Source organism: Saprolegnia diclina, assembly GCF_000281045.1.
Source record: "Saprolegnia diclina VS20 unplaced genomic scaffold supercont1.48, whole genome shotgun sequence".
Classification (NCBI taxonomy): domain Eukaryota; phylum Oomycota; class Saprolegniomycetes; order Saprolegniales; family Saprolegniaceae; genus Saprolegnia; species Saprolegnia diclina.
This window is the reverse complement of record NW_008246115.1, coordinates 232396-253823: the sequence shown is the minus strand read 5'-3', so window position 1 is coordinate 253823 and position 21428 is coordinate 232396. Positions and strand designations below refer to the sequence as shown.

The 21428-nt window shown below is 60.3% G+C and overlaps 7 protein-coding genes across 7 annotated transcripts; 2 read left to right on the top strand and 5 right to left on the bottom strand.

The window, feature by feature from the left end:
* Positions 1-644: 644 nt before the first annotated feature.
* On the bottom strand, positions 645-2452 carry SDRG_12293 (hypothetical protein). Its single transcript, XM_008618358.1, has 8 exons — positions 2255-2452; positions 2148-2208; positions 1881-2106; positions 1616-1833; positions 1407-1565; positions 1197-1360; positions 1043-1147; positions 645-994 (listed from the first exon to the last, which is right to left on the bottom strand). Exons 1-8 carry the CDS (start codon positions 2443-2445, stop codon positions 787-789), a joined length of 1332 nt encoding a protein of 443 aa, XP_008616580.1. The 5' UTR covers positions 2446-2452; the 3' UTR covers positions 645-786.
* A 1078-nt stretch (positions 2453-3530) lies between these two features.
* On the bottom strand, positions 3531-6897 carry SDRG_12292 (hypothetical protein). The gene is made up of 9 exons (XM_008618357.1): positions 6240-6897; positions 6141-6188; positions 5094-6094; positions 4932-5044; positions 4852-4880; positions 4659-4807; positions 4489-4607; positions 3844-4437; positions 3531-3794 (listed from the first exon to the last, which is right to left on the bottom strand). The coding sequence occupies exons 1-9, from the start codon at positions 6656-6658 to the stop codon at positions 3582-3584; spliced, it is 2685 nt and encodes an 894-aa protein (XP_008616579.1). The 5' UTR covers positions 6659-6897; the 3' UTR covers positions 3531-3581.
* Positions 6898-8214: 1317 nt separating this feature from the next.
* Positions 8215-10397, top strand: SDRG_12291 (hypothetical protein). Its single transcript, XM_008618356.1, has one exon. The coding sequence runs from the start codon at positions 8370-8372 to the stop codon at positions 10344-10346; it is 1977 nt and encodes a 658-aa protein (XP_008616578.1). The 5' UTR covers positions 8215-8369; the 3' UTR covers positions 10347-10397.
* On the bottom strand, positions 10248-12465 carry SDRG_12290 (PEK protein kinase). Its single transcript, XM_008618355.1, has 6 exons — positions 11701-12465; positions 11355-11654; positions 10888-11298; positions 10662-10843; positions 10539-10611; positions 10248-10486 (listed from the first exon to the last, which is right to left on the bottom strand). The coding sequence occupies exons 1-6, from the start codon at positions 12343-12345 to the stop codon at positions 10454-10456; spliced, it is 1644 nt and encodes a 547-aa protein (XP_008616577.1). The 5' UTR covers positions 12346-12465; the 3' UTR covers positions 10248-10453.
* A 1390-nt stretch (positions 12466-13855) lies between these two features.
* Positions 13856-16010, bottom strand: SDRG_12289 (hypothetical protein). The gene is made up of 3 exons (XM_008618354.1): positions 15585-16010; positions 14957-15532; positions 13856-14907 (listed from the first exon to the last, which is right to left on the bottom strand). The coding sequence occupies exons 1-3, from the start codon at positions 15939-15941 to the stop codon at positions 13939-13941; spliced, it is 1902 nt and encodes a 633-aa protein (XP_008616576.1). The 5' UTR covers positions 15942-16010; the 3' UTR covers positions 13856-13938.
* Positions 16011-16512: 502 nt separating this feature from the next.
* On the bottom strand, positions 16513-17369 carry SDRG_12288 (hypothetical protein). Its single transcript, XM_008618353.1, has one exon. The coding sequence runs from the start codon at positions 17363-17365 to the stop codon at positions 16601-16603; it is 765 nt and encodes a 254-aa protein (XP_008616575.1). The 5' UTR covers positions 17366-17369; the 3' UTR covers positions 16513-16600.
* A 23-nt stretch (positions 17370-17392) lies between these two features.
* On the top strand, positions 17393-21426 carry SDRG_12287 (hypothetical protein). Its single transcript, XM_008618352.1, has 7 exons — positions 17393-18703; positions 18775-18897; positions 18944-19111; positions 19160-20310; positions 20353-20477; positions 20524-21035; positions 21078-21426. The coding sequence occupies exons 1-7, from the start codon at positions 17747-17749 to the stop codon at positions 21363-21365; spliced, it is 3324 nt and encodes a 1107-aa protein (XP_008616574.1). The 5' UTR covers positions 17393-17746; the 3' UTR covers positions 21366-21426.
* The last annotated feature ends 2 nt before the right edge of the window (positions 21427-21428 follow it).

The following is a 21428-nucleotide window of genomic DNA, read 5'->3' as shown; positions in this document are numbered from 1 at the left end:
TTTCACACCCCGACCCCTACCGACCAGACATATCCCAATCGAGGATTATGATTGGTCAAAAAGCCGGCGTTTCCCCATCGCATGCAAATAGTATATCTCAGTCTATTTACCACTCGTGCCACCATGAAATCGTGTGCAAAAGTACTATGAGTATTTGTATGAGGAAATACCGCTTGGCAATAGTGTGAGGGGAACGGCCTGCAAGTGATACACTATTTCATGTATTCTAGAACTGGACGTTGCGGCCTCCGATGGTCGAGTGCAGCCGCCAAATTCTCCAAAGCGTCTCTCTAGGCCGTACGCTGCAGCTCAAATCTTGCGATAGCCCTTCGAGCCTGCACACGCTGGTACCACGCGTGCGTAAATACCGTGAAAAGGCCTCGAAAGCGCTTCGGAGGCGTCGCAGAGATCGTACATGGCCGCCTCCAGCAACGTTTATACTAGTATGTCAGCGGCTTGCCAGGAACGGTGAGCGTAGTGCTACGTTAATAGTGTTAAATTGATTAAAGTTGCCGTTTCCCCATCAATGGGACTGCGTGCTGAGCGCGATCGTAATCCCATTGAGTGCTACAATGATGGAGGCAGTGCCCTCCTTGTCGTTGGCCCTGCGGCAGCGAATGCATTTGGGCAAGAAGGACACACCATCGACCACCAACATACAGTATTTCGGTGCAATATGGAATGATGGTCAATTTTCGGGAAATTGGGACGGTGCTGGGAACTACACGGCGGCCATATCAGACTTCGGCGATCTTGGCAGACAGGCGGGCAGTCGGTCAGCAGCGGTTACTCGAGCGCATAGAACGGCAGCGGCGCCGACGGTGGACGGGCTGCGATGGCGCCGTCGAGTTGCCCTATCGAAGTTGTCGCGATGGCGGCGTCGACGACGGTGGTGAGCGTGCCGCTTGGCAGCGCCAGCAGGCCGATGCGACCGGCGTATTCCGTACAGTACACGCCGGCGCCAGAGGCCAGAACGTGCACATGGCGGGGCCAGCTAACGCAATATTCCAGCGTTATCACGCGCGCTCGGCGTCATGCATACCTGAGCACCGACTGCGGCGACCCACCGAGAAGCACTTCGCGTCGCAGCCGCGTGAGCGACGTCCGCGCGACAACGTTGGTGTTGGCCTCGCTCCAGTAGAGGCGCCTACCGTCGCGCATTGTAGAGTCATCTGAGTGTGTCCATTCCACCGCACCCATCGGGGCCTAGCGCGATGCCATTGAGGCGCGCGAGCGAGCTCACGGCCACGAGGCGCCGCGCGACGGCCGGCGGCGTCGCGCGTGACGGGCCATAGACTGGCATCCCACTGCTGGCGACGGCCCATATCGTGCCGCCTTTCGCGGCCACATACAACGTCGTCTAGTTGCATCGGATTGGTTCGTGGTGTTGGACGACGTAGTACTACGTTGGCGGCGTCGAGACAGAGCCCACGCGGCGACGCCAGCCCCGAGACGATCGGCGTCACGGCGCCCGACGTCGTGTCGAGCCGCGAAATGGTCCCGTTGGCTTCGGCGGCAATGTATACGGACATGCCCACGACAGCAAGGCCATGCACCGCCCACACCTGCGCAGTTGTCAGTCGTACTCGGAGGTGATCGGAGACCACTGTCGTACCGTCGCTAGCAGCTCGTGCATGGCGTACGAAGTGACGTCAACGCGGTAGACACGGCCGTTGGCGTCGTCCGAGAAGACGAGCCAGCGGGCGTTTGGATCGTACTGGTCGATGGCCAGCGTGTGTGGGTTGAGATGCGTCACGCGCGTTGCAATCGAGCGCACGAGGGGCATGGCGAGGCCCTCGGACAAGACGAGGCTGTCGAAGTTGGCCTGAACGCCTAAGCAGCGACATATTGACGTCGTGCTGTGGTACGTATGAACGCACCAGTGGTCGTGCCCGCGGACGTGGTCATCGTCATAGCACTCGGCTCGAGGCTCGTTGTCGACGCGAGTGTCCGCACCGGCCGCGCCATGACGCAGGTCACTTGGGTGCGCGACCACGCCGTGATGCGGACGCACGGCACGCCTTCCACTCGCAGTGCGACGTCGTCCGGGCCAACTCCAAAGTTGGCGCCTGTCCACGTCACCTGCACCATGGCGCCGACGTATATCTATACGGAAATGCGAGTGCGCAGGAGGACGAAGCTCGTACGTGGCGGTCGCTGCCGTCGAGGTTGGCCCGCCAGATTGCATTGCCGTCCGACCAGTAAAGTCTGCGCACTAGCTCTTAGGTGCACAATGTGCTGTAGACTGTCGCACCTGGCGCCGGCTTCGTGCACCGTAAAGCCCAGTAGCTTTGTCCAGCTTGGGTCGTCACCGATGACGACGCTAACTTGGTTGATATCGCGCGCCACGAGGTGCGTGTCGGTGCTGTCGCGGTAGTACACGGTGCTGCGGTGCGCCAGCACGACATGTGCGACGCCAAGGATCGCGTGCAGCAGCCAGCCCATTTCGCCGTTACACGCCAAACTCAACCAAATTTCCTTGCACGCTTGGCACTTAGTCATCACTCGACAGAGACTCTCGCGATGGAGTGCCTCACAAAGCCGCCGCCTTCACATCGGAAGTCGACCCATTCCAAGCATTCCAAGCGCGATAGGCAAATGATTGAGCGTCCAAGCGCGCTTGACAAGACCGGACTACAATCGACTGACATCAATGGAAGCAAAACGGTGGCCCGGCGGAGCCTCTAGCTCAACGAGTGGTTGTACCAGCTCTATCCTACTCAACGCGTTCAATAGCTCTGCGTCAATGACTACCTTGCGCTCCCGAATCGATCATCGACGATAACCTGTAGCATCCTTCATAAGACGTCGTACAAGCACATCTGTCACCGCTTTAGTCGTAGCTCGACCTCTTTCAACGGCGGTACTTAACGTGGTGTGGCCTCAGGGGCACTGGCTCCAAGACGCGCGAGCTGCATCGTTGTACGCACTCAATGTTTCGACGAGTTGGTTTCGCGACGAGCCTTGCTCCTGTGGGTAACGAGGCAGAACTCTTGCGGGGTCACCTTGCACCAAGGGTGGTGCCGAGTGGTGTCGGACTTGATTCCGCATCCTCGCGGGCTGCAAAAGACGTTGACGTGCTCGACGGTGCCTCAGATCGCTTCTTGAATACAAGCTTGGCGCTTTGGTTGAGCAGTTGACAGACGCGGCGAGGACCGACCGGGAGAGAATTCTGGACGCTGTACTGCTGCATGATTGGCTGAGTTTGGATTATTTTAGCCAATCAAACGAGCGTAAATTCTTGAGAACGCCTCGGTATGCCACGTCACCGCCTTCTGAATCCCTGGCAGCTCGGGCAACGGTCACTTGAGCGTCTCGACCCACACCCGCCTTGCCCTGTTCATGACACACGATGTACTAGCTCGTCATAAGCGCAAAGCCGGCAAGAGGATCGACCAACATGGTCCTCGAGTTTGCCGCTCCAGTGCCTGCGGACGCGATCGTTGGAGTGACACAAAGCGCCATGCTCCGCTTCCTCGACCTCCGCCATGGGCGACGTCGACCACGATACCTTCAAGGCGCCAAACGACACCAAACCAAATGACAGTTGGTATATTAGATAACTGAATAAATCAAAAAACTCAGTCGCCGATCATCGAGTCGAGAACACGGTCCCACACCGAGGGCTTGGGCACTGCCGCACTGGCACTGTTGCCGCCCTTACTGGTCGAGCTATTGCTGTTGGTGGTGGTGGTACTTGGACCGGCATTCGAGGCCGACCGGACGCGCGACCCTGCGCGGCGGTCTTGGGCGTGCAGCTGCTCCATCTCCCGCAACAATGCGTCTTCGGGGATCTACACGATGCCAGTGTCATTTGTGTGCACATCATATCGTCGTGAGTACCTCGAGGGTCTTTGATTGCTTGGAGGACGAGGCGTGCTCGCGGCGGTCCGACTCGGTGAGCACCTCGACTTGGTGCTTCCAGAGCGCGAGCTGCTGGTTGAGAAACTCGATTTCGTCGGCGTTTTCCTCGACGAGGCGCTGCATCGCGGCGTTCGTTTGCGCTCGGAGCGCCGCCACTGCGTCGTCCACCTGCTTTTTCGTCTTGGCCTCGGCCACGCGCTTGGCGACCTCGATCGACTTGTTGCACTCGGCGAGGCACCGCGCTTCGTGGGCCTTGAGGTAGTGGACCGAGTCGACGCGCGCCTTCTCCAAGTGCGAGCTCAGCGTCGCGGCCGCGGTCGCCGCCGCAGCTTCGGCGGCACGGCGCTCTTTCGCAGTCTGCTGCACGTCCACATGCACGTCTTCGAGCGCGTACTGTAGCGCTTGGCAGCGCTCGACGAGCCGCTCGTTCGCACGCAAGAGGCCCTTGTAGGCGCTGAGCGCGGACGCGTGGTCTTCGCGCACGAGCCGGTTGGACTCTTGGATGACCTGCATGTCCTTGCGCAGCGACGCGTTCTCATTGAGCGCGGTCTGGAGGCTACGAAACATCTTGGCCTACACAACATTCGCTAACTATCGAGGTATCGATCTATCAAGTGGACGCACCTGCGCTTCGAGGAGCGAGTTGAGCTCTGTCGGCGTTGGCGTCGGGTCGTCGCGAATGTGGCGGTTGATGAGCGTTTGGTCCACCGCATCCAAGTTGGGCCCGAGAAAGAGACTGTATTCTATCCAGTCACGATATGAGAAACCTGCAACTCAGGTTTGCGATTTCGTACCGGTAAACCAGCGGAAGGTCAACGCTGTCGGCTGCGACGCGGTCTCGAGGAGCTTGACAACGTCCTTGAACGACCGACCAAACGTCGACTCCTTGTTGACGGCCGTGAGCACCATGCCGCGCTCGAGACGGCGCTCTTGCTTGCGTTGCCTACATGTCGAGAGCATGAGCTCGGCTAGTGCGCCAGATCGTACGGGTTCTTTGGCTCGGGCGCATTAAACAGCTATAAGAAAATCAGAATGATGAGACACGACCACACGCGCGAAGCACGTACCATGGGCGTGGCCGAGAGGTACACGGCGTCCTTCCCGCGCAGTCGGCACCCGGTAAACTGAACGCTCATCGGCCCGGCGGCCGTGCTCCAGATGCCGGTGGCGAAGGCCGTGTCTATTCCAAGATGAGACAACTTGTCCACACTCGTGGCGACGACGTGTACCTGTCGGCTTGGCCTTGGCGGGCGCGCCGTGGAGCTTGGCGAAAAAGTACCCGTGCGAGATCGTGTCCATGACAAAGCCACCGACGTCGTCCCAGGACTCGATCACGTCATCTTGGTTGCTCTCAACCTCCTCGTTGACGTCATCAGGGAGCTGGACTGTATCTGTCCGCTTGCGGCCAAAGGTGTCCGAGAAGACCGACTCAAAGACGCGCATCGGTGTCTGCGGCTCGGTCACGTCCACGGACCCCCCGGCCATGTACACCGAGTTGGCGCGGTCGCTCGTCGCGATGCTCGAGAGCCGGTCGCGCTCCGGCATCTCGTCTTCAAAGTGGTGCGGGCGCGGGTCAAAGCGAAAGGTGAGCTGCATCGGCCGCGCCATCGAGCGCAGTTGGAACAGAATCGAGGTGAATTCCTCGTCCTCGACCGAGACGCCGTTGATATGAGTGAGGTGCGACCCGAGACGAACATGCTGGAGGTCTGTGTCGACTTGGTGCCGCAAAAACGCTTGCACGAGAGCGCCGCGATAGACCGTGATCGTCTCTTCCTTGGCGCGATGCGCCGGGGCGAGACGGAGCCCGAGGCCGGCATCCGACTCGATGGACGACCGGACCTTGGAAGGATACAATGGCGTTTGAGTGAGCCGGATCGTGACTTGCTGGTATGACCATGCAAAGGCTGGGAGCGCCAGTGTTGGTGCGGTCGACGAAATGTACGGGGTGTTGGCGCCCGCAAAGAGAAAGCTGCAGAGCAAGACGAAGAGCTTGGCGTGCGGGTTGGCCTTGGAGGGCGCGGGCAGCGACTGCGCGGCCTGCGCGGCTTGCAGAAGCCCAAACACCTTCTCGAGCCAGGCGTGGAGCTCGACGAGGCGGTCGGCGCATTGCTTGGCGCGGAACATCTGCAGGTACGACCCCGAGAGGGACGGAAACCGCATCGAGGGCGCAAGGGTGTTGAGCTGCGCCAAGAACGCGTCAAAGTGACGGTACCGCCGATGGATCTTCCAGCTACAAGGACGGAATGAGCGCATATGGTCGTATCGGTGCAGCGTACCTTCGCTTCTCGACGGGCGTCGCGCCGAGGGTGCACTCGAATACATACCTAGCATATGACGTGAGTATGAGGAAGTATGTAGGCTGGGCAGCGACGTACATGTCAAAGCCGTCGGACGTGCGATAGTACCCCAGCGGTTGGGCGCGGATCGGCGCCGCGCTGAGGAGCGTCGTGAGCTGGGCACAGTTTTCGACGACGACAAAGTTCTTGTTGAGCTCCATGACGTACGGCTGGGGTAGCTCCATGGCGATGGATGCGTCGTGGTACGCCTGCGCGACGTCGTCGCCCACTGTCATCTCGTAGTCGATGGTCGTCGCGCGCTTCTTCTCCTTGGACGGTGGCGGCTTCTTGCTCGTGCTTAGCGGGTCCTTGGCCTTCGTCGGCGCGTCCGTGAGGACGGCCTTGGCCGGCGCGAGGCTGTACGACCGATGGGCCGAGAACTGGCCGTACATGCTGCTGTTGATCTTCGCCTCTTCCTGTCGATAAGCGGAATTGGCCAGCTGCTCGCAATCCACCATGAAACGAAGCACCGTGTTTTTTTATCCAGTCGTTCACGCGTGGGAAACGGTGGGAAATCCAAATGGAGGTGGCACATGCCGCAAATACCGCACACGTCAACAACAACAGCGACCACAAACTGCGTGAGTTGAGCTTTTGCCGGTTGCTGGGCGCGACGGCCGCTCGATGCGACCGTGGTTGGGCGCCATGTCGCGGCAGCGAGCGGACCTGGTTTTTGCGCAGACATGGTCCACTCGCGGGCTCATTTATACAACGGAAGAGAAAGACCGAGAGGCGGCGCTTGCGCCTAGCACCCGTGCAGCCTTGTCATGCCACATACGGTCCTGACTCGTACTAGTCACATCCATCATCGAGCAACGTCATTCAACCACGTGCGGCAACCTTGAACGATGGCACGTTTGTTTCGGCACCTCAGAAATGATAGGGTTGTCATTGATGGGCAGCGCCGTGCGGGGCCACCGCGTCGTACACATGTAATGGTCCATCACGCACAGTAATCGCCAAGAGGACTCGCCGTTGTCGAGGCTCTGCTGTCTTTGTTGAAGGCGCACGGCGCGAACGTGGCAGCCTGGAATGCCGAATTTAAATAGGCTCAAGCATTTCCCACGTGTGAAATCCAAGTGAAAATGATCGGTGGGCACTTCAATGTTTTGGGTCGCGATTCAGCAAACTATTTCCCGGCAGCGACGGTGATTGGCCCAGCCCTTCTGGCCTTTTTCGTATCCGGCATCCCATCACGGTATCCGGAACTCTCCCATCAGTGCGTTCGAAAGTAGCTGCCGCAAAAGCACGAGGTCGACCGATGGTTGTCGCTTCTCCGAGTAGCTCGAACGCCTCAGAGAGAACCGGCGTTGCCAACAGCGTCGCCGAGGTTGCGCTTGACGGCGCGTGGCGGCGTGTGACGCTGACGCAGTTGCCGATCTTTGGCAATTGCCGCATCCTGTCTCAACGGCGGAACCTACACCGTACGCTGACCAGTTGGCTCGATTTTTCGCGCGCTCGTCGCCACCACTCGGTATATTAGGCTGGTCATTGCTTTCCCGTCGCGTTGGCAAACTGCAAGACGCCAACGGAGTGCTCAAGTGCAAGGCGAAGGCCCTCCATCTATAGCATGCTTTAGCCGTACCCAGCACAATATATAGTGCAAGGACGGACCGAATCAGGCTCGTTCGCAAAGTGACAGAGTGCGCCGCAACTGCAGGAGCTGCAGGCAGGTGCCAACGGCGTATGTGCATGGACACGCAGCTTCCCAAGCGCTTGGTCGACATCGTTTGCCTCGAGGAATCATTGCCAATCTGTATGGCGGCGTTGTGGATACAGTGTTACGCAGTACACTGTATGGTCCCACCGAGGCTTTATGACACGCCATTGACAGCGGCCGTGCTCGGATCGTGGGTACTGGGCGCCAAAAGGAGCCAAATTATCATGCACCGCAGCTCACACCAGCGGACAGGCCACGTACACGACGTTCTTCACGTTCTTCACGTTCTTCACGCGATAAATTCTGTCGTGTGGGAAATAGGGTGAAAACACACATGTGTGGAACGCGAGGTGGCAATCCCGATTATCCGGTACAGTATCCGTAAAGTGGCGTGCCAGTAGCTCGATTGGGTTAAACGCGTTGAATACGGTTTAACGTATTAGGTTATAATAATAATAAAATAGCTCGCAGCGGACTTTTGTGCGGACCCGGGAGTGGTCGCTAGCAGCATGAGCGGGAAGAAGAGCGTCGTCAAGAACCGCGCGCCGGCGCCGATCCAGATCACGGCCGAGCAGATCCTGCGCGAGGCCCAAGAGCGCAAGGAGGCGCCCGGTCGGATCGGCCGGCGGAAGATCGAGGACGACGAGGAGCTCGATGAGTACCGCATGAGCAAGCGCAAGACGTTTGAAGACACGATTCGCCGCCAGCGCGAGCACATGGGCAACTGGATCAAGTACGCGCAGTGGGAAGAGTCGCAGCGCGAGTTTGAGCGGGCACGGTCGATCTACGAGCGCGCGCTGGACGTCGACTACAAGAACCACTCGCTCTGGCTCAAGTACGCCGAGATGGAGATGAAGAACAAGTTTGTGAACCACGCGCGCAACATCTGGGACCGCGCCGTGACCTTGCATCCGCGCGTGGCCCAGTTCTGGTACAAGTATGCGTTCATGGAAGAGATGATTGGCAATTTGGACGCGGCCCGCGCGATCTTTGAGCGCTGGATGGAGTGGATGCCGGACGACCAGGCCTGGTACAGCTACATCAAGCTCGAAACGCGTGCGAACGAGCGCGCGCGCGCCCGCGCCATCTACGAGCGCTACCTCATGTGCCACATCGCCGAGCGCGCGTACCTCAAATTTGCCATGTGGGAAGAGAAAGGCAAGGACCTCGCCCGCGCCCGCGCCATTTACGAGCGCGCGCTTGTCGAGCTCCGCGACGACGAGCGCTCCGAGAAGGTCTACATCGCCTTTGCCGCCTTTGAAGAGCGCTGCAAGGAGATGGAGCGCGCCCGCGCGATCTTCAAGTACGCGCTCGACAAGCTCCCGAAAGACGAGGCCGTCGGGCTCTACAATGCGTTCATCAGCTTTGAGAAGCAGCACGGCGACCGCAAGCGCATCGACGACGTCGTCGTCGCCAAGCGCCGCGTGCATTACGAGACGCAGATCGCGGCCAACCCGCTCGACTATGACGCGTGGTTCGAGTACGCGACGCTCGAAGAGAACGAAGGCACCGAAGGTACCGTGCGCGAGGTGTACGAGCGGGCGATCGCCAACGTCCCGCCGATTGCCGAGAAGGTCTACTGGCGGCGCTATATCTTTCTCTGGATCAAGTACGCTGTCTACATGGAGCTCGTCGCCGACTCGAAGGACGAGGCGCGCCAAGTGTACGAGCAGTGCATCGCGCTGCTGCCGCATGCGACCTTTACCTTCTCCAAGATGTGGGTGCTCTTTGCCAAGTTTTACCTCCGCCAGCGCGACGTGAGCAGCTGCCGCCGTGTCCTCGGCGAAGCCCTCGGTCGGTGCCCGACGCCCAAGCTCTACCGGAGCTACATTGGCCTCGAGTGGATGATGGGCGAGGTCGACCGGTGCCGCACCTTGTACGAAAAGTGGCTGCTCTTTGCACCCCACAACTGCGCAGCGTGGAAGGCATTTGCCGACATGGAGAAGACGGTCGGCGAAACCACCCGCGCCCGCGCGATCTACGAGCTCGCCGTCAACCAGAGTCTGCTGGACAAGCCCGAGATGATCTGGAAGGCTTTCATCGACTTCGAGACGGAGCTGAGCGAGTGGGACAAGACGCGCGAGCTCTACGAACGCCTCCTCGAACGCACCAAGCACGTCAAGGTCTGGATCGCGTTTGCTCAGTTTGAGGCGACGCAAGACGTGGAGATGGCACGGGACGTCTTCACGCGCGCATACAACAACCTCAAGGAAGACGAGAAGAACGAGGAGCGCGTGACGCTCCTCGAATCGTGGCTGCAGATGGAAGACGCAAGCGGCACGACCACCAGCGCCCAAGCGGTCCGGAAGAAGATGCCGCGCCGCGTGCAGAAGCAGCGCATGGCGTACGCTGACGACGGCTCGGAACTCGGCCTCGAAGAGTACACGGACTACCTCTTCCCGGACGACGAGAAGGCGCAGTCCAACCTCAAGCTCCTCCAGGCCGCGCAGGCGTGGAGCCTCAAGCGGGCGCGCGCCGACGCCTGAAGCGCCTATCGGTCCCCACATCGATCCTCCGTCTAATCTTGTTTTGCATCTTTTGTGTGTTTGCTGCAGCAACCATTATGTTGGAGTGATTACGCAGCTGGTCGACCTTAGGCGGCGAGCGAGTCGAGTTGCATCCACGGCTACCAGAAGACGATGTGAGCAGAGCAAACAGAATACAAACAGTGTATGCACCTTGTCCTGGAGCGCCTGGAAGACGCCGCCCCACGTCGGCGAGAGAGCAGAAAAGATGTCGTCGGCCGAGGGGCTACACGATCATGACCGTGATGAGGCCAGCGTCACGATGAGGCGACGTACCGGTCACGCGGGTCCAAGGCCGTCATCTTGGCCACCAAGCCCATCTCGAGGGGGAAGGCCATTTGCGCTGCTGCGGGCACAACCCCGTGGCGCACCGCCGTGAGGACTTGGACGCGCTCCATGATGGTCGAAAACGACGAGCAGAGTTCGAGAAGCATGACGCCGAGCGCAAAAATGTCCGACTAGATGCGCGTTACTTTCAATGTTTCAACGTATCGAGTTGCACCTTTTCCGAATAAAACGTCGATTGGGGCGCTTGGCCGCGGCCGACTTGCTCGGGCGACGCGTACAAGAACGTACCGAGCGCCGTCGTGTGACTGTTGGTCGACTTGGTCGGACTCTCGACGAGCGTTGGCGACGGTGAGAAGCCATCGTCGACAGACGTCGCTTCGTGCATGTGCTTGGACAGGCCAAAGTCGCCGATCTTGGCGACGCCGTTCTGGAGGAAAATGTTGTCGGGCTTGATGTCGCGGTGGATGACGCCAAAGGCGTGGATGTGCTTGATGCCGCGGACGACGTCGGTGAAGAGCTGCATCGCCATCGCATGCCCCGCGCGCGTCGTGACGCGGTCGTCGCTGGTCGAGCGCAGCCACGACGCCAGGTTCGAGATGGACTCGGTTTGCTTGCAGAGCTCCATCTAGCGTCGTACAATATGAGGCCTTCCGTATACTCTGACAGAGACGAAACATGTACTTGGATGAAGAGGTTGATAGCGGGCAACGACGTCGACGACGTCCGCGCCTTGGTCGGCGCTTCGACGCTCGCGGCCGGGTCGGCCATCAAGTCCTCGGCCGACTCGAACTCAAAGCCGCACGAACTACCTGCGTCGTACGAGAGAAACTCCTCCGACGCCATGGACGCTTCGTCGTCGTCGTCGACGCTTGGGCTTGGCGCGACCACGTTCTCGGCTTCGTCTTCGAGCCACGACGTGTAGTAGCGCACAATGTTGGGGTGGCGCGGCAGGTTGGCCATCAAGTGCACCTCACGGAGACTCTACATTGGACGCATGCGGGCACGGTAGGTCATGGAGCGTCTCTACCTGCGTCAGGTGGCGGTTCTTCTCGCGGCTATCGGTGGTCGCCTGCACGCGCACCTTCTTGATCGCATACCGCTTGTGGTCGAGCTTGCTCTCGACCTCGGTCACGCACCCTTGACCACCCTGGCCCAAGACGCGCAGCGACTTGAAGTCTTGGTTGAAGCGCGCGGCAAAGTACGGGAGCGTTGTCAACGGCGCCGGCGCGACGGGCCGGTCGTCGGCGCGGGCAAGGTCGACGCTGCTGTTGCGGCGGGAGAAGGGCGCGTCGAGCATGGGCGACGCCGACGCCGACGATGGCGCCGTGCTTGCCGTTGACGACGTGGTCGAGTGCTCGAGCAACTTGCTATGGGCGGTGTTTGTCGCTTGGTGGGGCTTGGCTGAACGCTTCGGCTCGTAGTGGCGCGACGACGACGTGCTCAGATACTCGGCGAAGCGCTGGTGGGCGTGGTACTGCTTGTTGGGCGCATGCTTTGGGCGCGGCGCGTGGTGCAGCCGGTGCGGCGGCGGTGGCGTCGAGCCCTTGTGGAAGTACCCGATGAACGGATTCGTCTTGTCGACGACGGGTGTCTGTGGCCGCTTGAGGTTCCCAAGCTTCCCGAGCAGGACCGCGGCCGAGGCCGATGCGGTCAGAGACGTGACGGGATTCATGAGACCCAGGCGGCGAGAGCGGGCGGGCGGTGATGAGGTCCTCGGACGAGGTGCGGGACTTGGGAGGCGATGTGTCGAACCGAACCCCGAGCGTCATCTGGCCGAGACCCGGGTTGCACGGTTTTTCAGCCAATCCCATCACGTGATGAAATTACGGACCAATGAAACGCGCCGGGTCCCATCTCCTAGGGCCCCCGCCCCCAAGACGCGTATCGCGTGGCCCCCACCCGGGCCTATGGCCATGCCGAATTCTGTGCCCATCTCAAGCTCCCGACGGACGCGCTCGAGCGGGAGCGCCAAGCAGCAGCTTCACCGTCGCTGCAAGCGCATCTGATGACGTACTGCGACTGTCGACAGCCATTGGTGCGCTGCGCGTGGCGAAGACGCCAGATGCAAGTAGCTAACCAGCCGCACGGACGTGGGATGGCAAGCGTGGAAGCCTGCCGGTATCTCGAGCTCATGCCGATTGGGCATAGCGCCACGCGGCGGCTGCGTAGGCGGCTGCACGTTCGGCGCTTGATGGATCATCCAAGGCGCCCTTGATGGATCCTTCGCGTCGTCGCGTTGCGATCGTACCCGGGGAGGGGTACCCCCACCTTGCCGCTGCTCTTCTGGGTATGCAAAGCTACTTTACCCAGCCAAGCAACTTCAAGCAACCTGGGCAACGACCGCTGCGTCCGGCTCGACGAACCAGATCGAGTGAGTGTGATCAATCGACCACTTGGTAGCGATACCGGTATGACGCAGGGGCAGCAGGGAAGGTCCTCATCGCGCGCCCATGGAGGCAGATTAACTCGGAGCTGTTTTGGTTGACGCATCGTTCGAAGATCTTGATGACGATATGCTCCCACATCTCCTCGGTCCGAATGCGGAGATCCTGCAAGTGCCGTGACGTGGCGTCGGTGCAAGGAAACGAGCGGCGCGCGGTTCTTTGCTGACCGTCCGCGACGTACACTGGTAAGCAATGGAAGGCGCCAACTGCGTAGCGTTCGTCACGTTCCTGTAGCAGCAACGACAACTCTACCGCCGCCCACATCCAAGGACGTCGCAGGCCAACTTGCAGCATGGAAGCAGGACCTCTACTGGCTTCTTTTGGCTCGCACGACAGCTATTCTAGCACCTGGATGCGTTCGAACTACGGTACTAACATGCGCAAGCATTGGTATGTACCGCCCTCTTGCAATCCCACCACGTAGTTGCGTGACGTCGACGACAGGCAGCTCCCATATCTATCGCAGCGCAGCGATACCAGGTCGGTACCTGGAGACGATACAGCTACACCTTGTCGCGAGCTGCTCTGCCAAGCAGTTCTTCTCATACGGTGGGCGCGCCACCCGTAGTCGATGTGGTCCTGAATGCCACTTGGTTGTCGTCCTACATTTGTACAGCAGCGTGTGATCAAAGGAGCCATTTGCGGCTGCCACGTCATGACCGCCGGATGCCACTCGACTCTGATTGGCCAAACTTGAAACGCTCCACATCAATCGTGGCAAGCCGGGAAGAGCTAGTACGTACATAAATCTCCAAAAGACAAACTTTTCATCATATTATTTGACAAACGGCAGTGGTTTCTAACATTCGAATACGCGATTCTTACTTCTTGGTGGCCACGAGGACGGCCTCAATGTCCTGGACGCTCTTGGAGAGCAGGTCGCGCATGTCACCAAGGTCGTTGCGGTAACTCGCGAGCTGGAACATGGAGCCAATCGACTCGATGCCGTAGCCAATGCCGTAGCAGTCCTCGTTGACAGGGCCAAAGCTGCCGCCGTCCAAGTTGGGGCTCGAGAGCGTGCTCGTCGAGAGGATGATGTGGCTCATCGTCTTGTACGAGGGCAGCGTGTACAAGCCCGGGAGGTCGAGGCCCTCGATCTCGGCCATCTTGCGCAGGCCAAAGAGGTGGCGGTCGCAGCCTTGGCCCATCACACCGTTCTTCGTGAGCTCGCTGTGCTTCTTGACAGCCGAGCGGAGCGCCGCCGCTTGGTCCCCGACCGACGACGACGCGTTCTCCATCGCCGTGCAAAAGGCCACCGCCTCGTTCGTGCACGACCGGATCGTCTCGGTGCGGCCGTGCTTGAAGGCCGCCGTGCTCGCGCTCTCGTACGTCGAGACAAAGTGGCCATGGAGCCGGAAGTGGGCGAGCTGGATCGCCATCTGCATGACGCCGTCCGTACCAATGCCATGGGTCGCCCCAATCGCCTTGGTCACGGGCGTCTCCACCGTCTCGATGAGCAGCCGCTTCGTCCACGCGTCGTACGTCGACCGCGCCTTGGCCAACGTCGCTTTCGTGTCGTCCGAGAACGTAAACGACAGCGGCGCGGCCGTCGCCGACCGCTCGCCGCCCGGCAGCGGGCTATGCTTGATGCTGTCCGTATACATTTCGTTGAGGTACCGGAGGACGGCAACGCCGTCGCCCCACGAGTGCTCAAAGTTGACCGACGCCTTGCCGTTGGCCGCGACCAAGAGCTGGAAGCTCTTGTCAAACCAGTGGTTGCTGCCGTTGCCCGTGAGGAACGTGCGGGAGATATCGCGGTCCGACTCGGGCGACGCGTGCTCGAGCGTCACCTAGCACGTTCGTCAGACGAGTAGCGGCGAAACGAGGATGGCAGTGTACCATGAAGAGCGCGCTGTCGATGTCGCGGAGGCTCGCGGCGTTGTTCGAGCCCGATGCGATCAGGTGGGCGCGGGCCGACGCCCACTCATCACGGCCAAGCGTCGTCATAAGGCCCAGACCATTCGCCGTCAAGTTGGCCGGCGTCGCCAAGATGGCGTCGATCTGCGCGAGAATCTCAGCGTCCGCGACCCCAGTGCCATCGGCCTTGAGCACGTCAAACTTGAAGAAGTCGCTGCCGCGCTGGACGACAATGTGCTTCGAGTCGGGGAAGACCTGGAGCGAGTCCTCGCCAATGCCAGGGACACGCGTCGACTGGAAGAGGTTCTTGTACTGGCTCATGTCGAGCGGGTACGCGCCGACGGCGGCGGCGCCGTAGAACGAGATGGCCTCGGGCAGCATCTTCATGACGTTGTTAAAGAGCGCCGTCTTCGAGTGCTGCGGCTTGGTGTGGAAGACATCGGGCTCGAGCTGCTTGTCGCGCAGTGTGCGGAAGAAGCGAACCGACGACGCAATGAGCGACGCCGCGCGCTGGTTTTGCGCGTTCTTGGCCGGGTTCGGGTCGTCCTTGATCTTGATCTAGATGCGATTTGCGAATTGAGACAATAGCAATAGGCAGAGGCGTCCGTACCTGCGGGTTGACGTTGATCGCAACGGGCTGGCGGTCACGCACGTACATTTCGAACCACCACTTGTTGATGTAGCTCGTTTCCGGCGACGCCTTGTCGCGGGCCACTAAGGCGTCGTGGAGCTGCGGCCCGAGGCCCGTGCGGAAGGCCTCGACCTCGCGCTGCGTCGCCTTGAACTCATCGGGCGACACGACTGGCTGCACCGCGAGAAGGTACCGGTTGAGCGTGTCCTCAAGCTTGGGCACGGGCAGGCGCATGAGCGACTTCTGGAAGTGGTACGTCGGGATCACGGTCTTCTGCACGTAGCCGGAGCTAAAGGCGCGGGCGAGCGCGGGCGTCGTCGGGCGGAGGACCTTCATCTTGCTGCTGCTCTTCCTCGGGAAATAATGCAAGCTGCGTCTTTGGCCGCAGATCTTCCGACAGCGAGCCCAACTGTCGTTTTATACATATTGGTGCATAAAAACAGCTTGTATTTTTATTCTAAATTTTCTATGTAAACACAGCATTTGTATGGTACGGTGGTACGATTGCGTTGTATTGCAACCGTTTTTTATACAAAGTAGGATTAAAAATACCACCCAGACCCGATCAAAGTTCAAGGTGGCCTTGTGTTTCGTAAGCCGCTCGAGCTGTTTCGTAAGCGGTGAGTGCCACGGTCGTCGCAAGCGCCGACGCGTCATGGGATCGCGGCTCGGCGCGAGGTGGCAGAGGCGCGTGGCGTACGTGCATGGGCTAGCGTGGGCTTGCGGTGGCCTTGGTGGGCCGGCGACGGTGGCGATGGGCGAGGCTGTGCCCGCGACGCGTCGTTCCTGGCGTCGCGATGACCACAAGATCGCACTGTGTGAAGGGCGACCGATCCAGCACGCACGCCTGCGACCAGAGCCCACGACGCTACTAGTAAACCTATCTGGTTTGACGATGGTGCACCGGTAGACTACGACGGAAGGGGCTATGGATTACGCAGTTTAAATAATTTCAGCCGAGAGCACCTTGCATGCAGCGAGAGGGACGACGACGATCAGAGCATGAGGTGCGTGCACGCGAGAAAGCCGTCGGCCGCGCGCTTCTTCGCCTCGTCCTTGGCCATCGCCGTGCGTAGCTCAAGGTTGACTTGGCTCAGACGCAGCACCTCTTCGCGGTAGAGAAGCACCTTCTTGTCTGCGAGCGCGCGGCACTTGCGCTCTCGTGCGAGCTCATTCTCGAGCCATTGATTGCGCTCTTCGAGCGTGACGGCGGCGAGGACCTCGGATGCCTCGAGAAGGGGTGTCTCGACCAGCGGCAAGTAGGCAGGTGACCGAAAGCCCAGCGTCACCGACCCGAGCGCGAGGTTGCGGAGCGCTTCGAGGGTTGCTTCGAACGGCTGCGCCCGGACATCGAGTCCATCGATGAACTCGAGGATATCGCCGGGCTTGATGCGCCCGCTGGCTTCGCCTGGGCCCGGGAGACCGGACGGTAGCTTGTAAAAGGGCACGTGCTGGTCCACGACCGCCATCTCGTCGCTTCGAGTAAAATAGATGCCCAGCCCATATTGGTCCTTGACCAAGCACACGTCGTACGTATCGTCATTGGTCGCTGGCTCGACCATCATGCATGCATCGTACTCCAGAGGTCGACACGCGGGGGCATCGCCATGGCCGCCCTCCAGAGGTTTGCCGCCTTGAGCATCGTCCTGGCCCTCGATAGCCACCCTCTCCTTCATCGAGCTCGGTGACGCGACGGTCATGCTCACGTCCGTCATGGCCGTGTCGGGCGCGGCCTTGGCGATAAGCTCCTCGGCTCCCATTTCGGTATCTTTGTGGATCCGGCTGTCCGGATACGGGGCGCCCGTGGCGATCTTATCCGAATCGGCCGCAGCAGGTTGTATTCTATCAAGGCTAAAAACACCGTCTTCAACGCCTTCCATTGGCTTCGCACTTCGTTGTGCACGTCACTGGGCTCGAATACCTCCATGGTTGCAGCGCGCTGTTGCTCGCCTTGAAGCGCCTTGTCGAAGTGTCGGCGAAAGCTGCCCAGCAGCAAGTGCCCACTGCGATCTTTGGGTGCGATAGCGCGACGCTTGACATGCGATAGCAATATCAAGTACAAGTTGCGTGTTTTTAGGGCTTCAGATGAGGCCTTTGGCGCACACAACGTGTCGGTCGGAGCGACAGAGCAGCAGCAGCAGATGGACGACGATGCGGGCGTGGTCGAGTTCACCTCGGACGCGCAGCTGATCGAAGGAAGCGATGCGGTTATGGCCTCGACAGCGGAGACAGGGCTCGTCCTTGTGCCGTCACCGGCCGTCCGCTTCAAGCAGCTCGAGAAAAACACGGACTTGAACTTGTCGCCAACCGCCAAGGAGCGCCGCGTGCACCAAGCGTACCTCCAGCAGCTACAGGTGCCGCTGCGCACGCCTCGCCAGCCACAGATGTCACTGCGCCTCCATCACGGGCGCGTCGAGCTCGCCGGCTGCGGCTACGAGTACGGCCTACCCGAGACGACGCCGTACCGTTCGATGCCGGGCGCCTCGGCGCCGTCGACCGCGTCAGACGACCTACCCTCCTCGGGCAGGACGTCGCCCAAGGACATGCCCGACGTGCATTTCCTCGGGCCCGCCGAGAGCATCAAGACGCTCTTCAAGCTGCCGTACTCGCGCAGCCGCGTCTCGCTTGCGATCCACCGCGTGGGCAACACGCTCGTCGTCGACGGCGATGTCGACGAGACGGACCTTCCAAAGGGCTTTGACGAGTGCAACGAAGTGCTCCGCATCGGGCATAGCACGCCGCTCCTCGAGCAGGACCCGGCGCTTTTTGAGAACTTTATCTACCAGAGCACGCTGGCGCTGCCGCCGCCTGAAGCCGACGACGATGAGTTCGCGCCCGCTGTCTCTCTCGAGCCCAAGGCCAAGCCGTCCAAGGCCAAGCTCTCGGCCAAGGAGAAGAAGCGACGGGCGAAGCGCAAGAAGCAGGCGCAGCAGCAGCAGCACCCGAGCCTGTCGCCCTTGCATCGACCGCCATGGGATGACGATGCGACCGAAGAGGATGACACCACGTCGTCATATGCGTCGTCGTCCTCGCCGCTGCCCAACGTCGTCCCTGCGTTCCAGCGCATTTTGAAGTGGAAGTTTCACGACATGCAAATGGTCCGTCTCGTCCTTATCGATGAAGGACAATATTGTATTCGTTTTGTATTTATCATTTTCTCGGATACTAGTTACTCGGCAGCGACGTGCAGCTCTTCAGCAACAAGGAGCACCCGTCCGTGTCGCTCAAGCTCCATGACGCCGACCAGGACCTCTCGCTCTGCACAGTCCTCGACTACTACCTCGACAACGTCGTACGTCAACTTCAGACAACTTGTCCACGATGCGACATGCCACTAGATTGCCAACATTCCCGAACTGGCGATTTGCATGCATTCAAAAGGCCACGTGCGCGGGTACCAGCTCGTCGAGACGCGCGACATCCCGTACCTCAACGGCTCGTCGACGCCGCTCTTTGATGTCCACGACGTCAACCTCAACGCGACGATGCTCTTCAAGTTCCTCCAAGTAGATACACCTTGACCATCCCCATGACGTTGACTCGTGTGGCTGTAGAACAACTGCTCGGAAGCCAACGGGACGTACTGGCTGTACCGAGCAGAAGGCGACTTCTCGCTCCGCCTCTACGACGTGCGGATGCTTGCGCGCGGCCAGCAAAGGAAGTGGAAGTACATGATGGCGATGCTCTGCTACCGCTTTGCGTCGCGCGCGGCGCGGCTCATTTCCTCGGCGTTTGAAGCGCCGGCCCTTCAGACGCGGCTCCGGCACCGGCAGCGCGAGCTCTTGGGTACGTGTCTTGAGCTCCTGAAAGAGCTGCGTCGCGACCATGGCGGGTCCCGCGCGCAAGACTCGATCTCGGCGTCGGTCGCCGAGCAAATGGCCGACACGTACCTCCGCGAACTCGACGAGAGCAGCAGCGAAAGTGAAAAGGCTGCGCACCTCCGCAGTGCCAAGCTGCATTTGCAGACGAGCATCCGCGTGCTCGAGGGCTGCGTCGCCGACTACTTTGCCGAGAAGGACGCCAAGCACCACGCCACCGCGTCCACAGGCGGCCTTCCGCTCTCCGAGACCGTTCTCTCATCGCCGACGCTTCGGGGCGGAGGACATGAGAGCGGCAGAGAGGAGGATGACGACGACGACGAAGATGACGCCGTGGGTCTCTTTATGGAAGAAGAAGTGAGTCGACTTCAGCTCAAGCATGCATCAACCGCATTGCACCTCGCTGCCGTGTACATGGAGAACCACGCGATCGCTGATGCCCTCCGGAGCCTCCACGACGCCTGCGGGTTCCTTCGCTTCGATGCACTCCCGCCCCCGACGCCGCTCGCGCCCGTCGACTCGATTGCGTTCTTCCACTCGTTCCTGGACGACCTCGATTTTGGCGGCGTCGGCCACGCCAAGTCGAAGACGTTCCTCAAGCCGCTCTACAGCGAGACCGAGGTCCGCGCCAATGTACTCGAGGCGCTTGGCGACCTCGCGAGCAGCCAGCGCCTTGGCGACCTCGCGCCCGCTGTCGCGCTCACCTACCAGCTACTCACGTCGGCGGTTCGGCCGTCGACCATGACCAGTCTCCAGCAGGCGTTTGCACCGGCGGCCTTTGGCGACCTCGTGGCAGCCCATCGATCTCTCCTGGACGCGACGACAAACGTCTCGTTCTTGGCCTACCTGCGTGCGCTCTCGCCGCCCGTCAACGCCGAACACTACTTGTACGTGCTGCGTCCGTCCATGGCTTAGCGCTATGTGTGTAGCGTGCTCATGAAGAAGCTCGGGAACGCCGCCAACGAGACGGCCAAGTCGTTCTTGGCGCAGAAGGACTTGCAGCAAGCGTACTTGTGGTTTGAAGGCGGCAGTCTCCTCTTTGAAGCGATCGAAGGTACGACTGGATCTCCAACGTGTCGACGCTATGCCGACGAGCGTAGACGGAGCGAATGCGGCGCTGCTCTGTGCCAACTTGGCCAACTTGCACAAGATATTGGCCGACGCGGATGGCCGCCAGGAGGAGCACTACGCCAAGGCGGTCGGTCTCTGCACCAAAGCCCACGCGCTCTTAAAGTCGTCTCGAGCGAGTGAAGTCCACGCCAAAGTCACGGGCGAACTCGCGCTCACGTACCTCGTGTGGGCCGTGCGCTTGAGCTTGAACGCGCCCGTGCACAGCGACGCCGAGACCAAAATCGCCGCCAAGTTTAACAAGGCGCTGCATTTGTACCTCGAGATCAACGACGCGCGCCAAGTGGCCTCGACGCACTATCAAATGGCGTCCTTCTACAGTCGGCAGCTGGTCGGGAAGCTCGAGGCGACAACGCGCACCAAGATGGAGCTGGCGCGACGCCACTATGAAAAAGCGCTCTTGTACTTTGGCGTTGTCGACGTCGGCAAGACGTTTGTCATCATCCACCAAGAACTCGCGGCGCTGTACGCAGCCTCGGACAAGGTATTATCTCGCTCATCGCCCATCGTCGTTGAGTGCTTGTAGGCCGAGGACATTGAACACGCGCTGCTCGTGCTCCTCAACACGTACGAAGCGTACTCGAAAAGCCACCGCTTGTCGCTCGACGACCGGACGACGTTGGCGACGGTTGCGCCGAGCATCCTCGAAGGCGTCCAGACCTACCTCCTCCGCCTCGTACGCGCGCCATGTGCGACCAAGAGCGTCAAGCAGAGGAGCAGCGTCTTCAAGCAAATGTACAAGGAAGCGATCTGCCACCGCGACGCGCCGCTTGCCCAAGTGCTCTTGACGTTGCGCAGCTTGTATGCGTCCTAATGTACGTGGTTGACCGGCGAGTCGGGCAGAAATACAAACAAGTTGACCAATCTACATGGAATC

Excerpts from the sequence above, each read along its gene's own strand:
- SDRG_12293 (XM_008618358.1), bottom strand. The coding sequence starts at position 2,445 with ATGGGCTGGCTGCTGCACGCGATCCTTGGCGTCGCACATGTCGTGCTG. Across the intron at positions 2,209-2,254 it reads GTGCACGAAGCCGGCGCCAG|ACTTTACTGGTCGGACGGCA; the intron begins GTGCGACAGTCT and ends GCTAGTGCGCAG. Across the intron at positions 1,834-1,880 it reads GTCCGCGGGCACGACCACTG|GCGTTCAGGCCAACTTCGAC; the intron begins GTGCGTTCATAC and ends GTCGCTGCTTAG.
- SDRG_12292 (XM_008618357.1), bottom strand. The coding sequence starts at position 6,658 with ATGGTGGATTGCGAGCAGCTGGCCAATTCCGCTTATCGACAGGAAGAG. Across the intron at positions 4,881-4,931 it reads ACCTCTCGGCCACGCCCATG|CTGTTTAATGCGCCCGAGCC; the intron begins GTACGTGCTTCG and ends ATTTTCTTATAG. Across the intron at positions 3,795-3,843 it reads AGCAATCAAAGACCCTCGAG|ATCCCCGAAGACGCATTGTT; the intron begins GTACTCACGACG and ends GGCATCGTGTAG.
- SDRG_12291 (XM_008618356.1), top strand. The coding sequence starts at position 8,370 with ATGAGCGGGAAGAAGAGCGTCGTCAAGAACCGCGCGCCGGCGCCGATC.
- SDRG_12290 (XM_008618355.1), bottom strand. The coding sequence starts at position 12,345 with ATGAATCCCGTCACGTCTCTGACCGCATCGGCCTCGGCCGCGGTCCTG. Across the intron at positions 10,844-10,887 it reads CGACGTTTTATTCGGAAAAG|TCGGACATTTTTGCGCTCGG; the intron begins GTGCAACTCGAT and ends ACGCGCATCTAG. Across the intron at positions 10,487-10,538 it reads TCCAGGCGCTCCAGGACAAG|CCGTGGATGCAACTCGACTC; the intron begins GTGCATACACTG and ends GTCTTCTGGTAG.
- SDRG_12289 (XM_008618354.1), bottom strand. The coding sequence starts at position 15,941 with ATGAAGGTCCTCCGCCCGACGACGCCCGCGCTCGCCCGCGCCTTTAGC. Across the intron at positions 15,533-15,584 it reads CGATCAACGTCAACCCGCAG|ATCAAGATCAAGGACGACCC; the intron begins GTACGGACGCCT and ends AATCGCATCTAG. Across the intron at positions 14,908-14,956 it reads TCGACAGCGCGCTCTTCATG|GTGACGCTCGAGCACGCGTC; the intron begins GTACACTGCCAT and ends CGAACGTGCTAG.
- SDRG_12288 (XM_008618353.1), bottom strand. The coding sequence starts at position 17,365 with ATGGGAGCCGAGGAGCTTATCGCCAAGGCCGCGCCCGACACGGCCATG.
- SDRG_12287 (XM_008618352.1), top strand. The coding sequence starts at position 17,747 with ATGGACGACGATGCGGGCGTGGTCGAGTTCACCTCGGACGCGCAGCTG. Across the intron at positions 19,112-19,159 it reads TGCTCTTCAAGTTCCTCCAA|AACAACTGCTCGGAAGCCAA; the intron begins GTAGATACACCT and ends GTGTGGCTGTAG. Across the intron at positions 20,478-20,523 it reads CCTCTTTGAAGCGATCGAAG|ACGGAGCGAATGCGGCGCTG; the intron begins GTACGACTGGAT and ends CGACGAGCGTAG.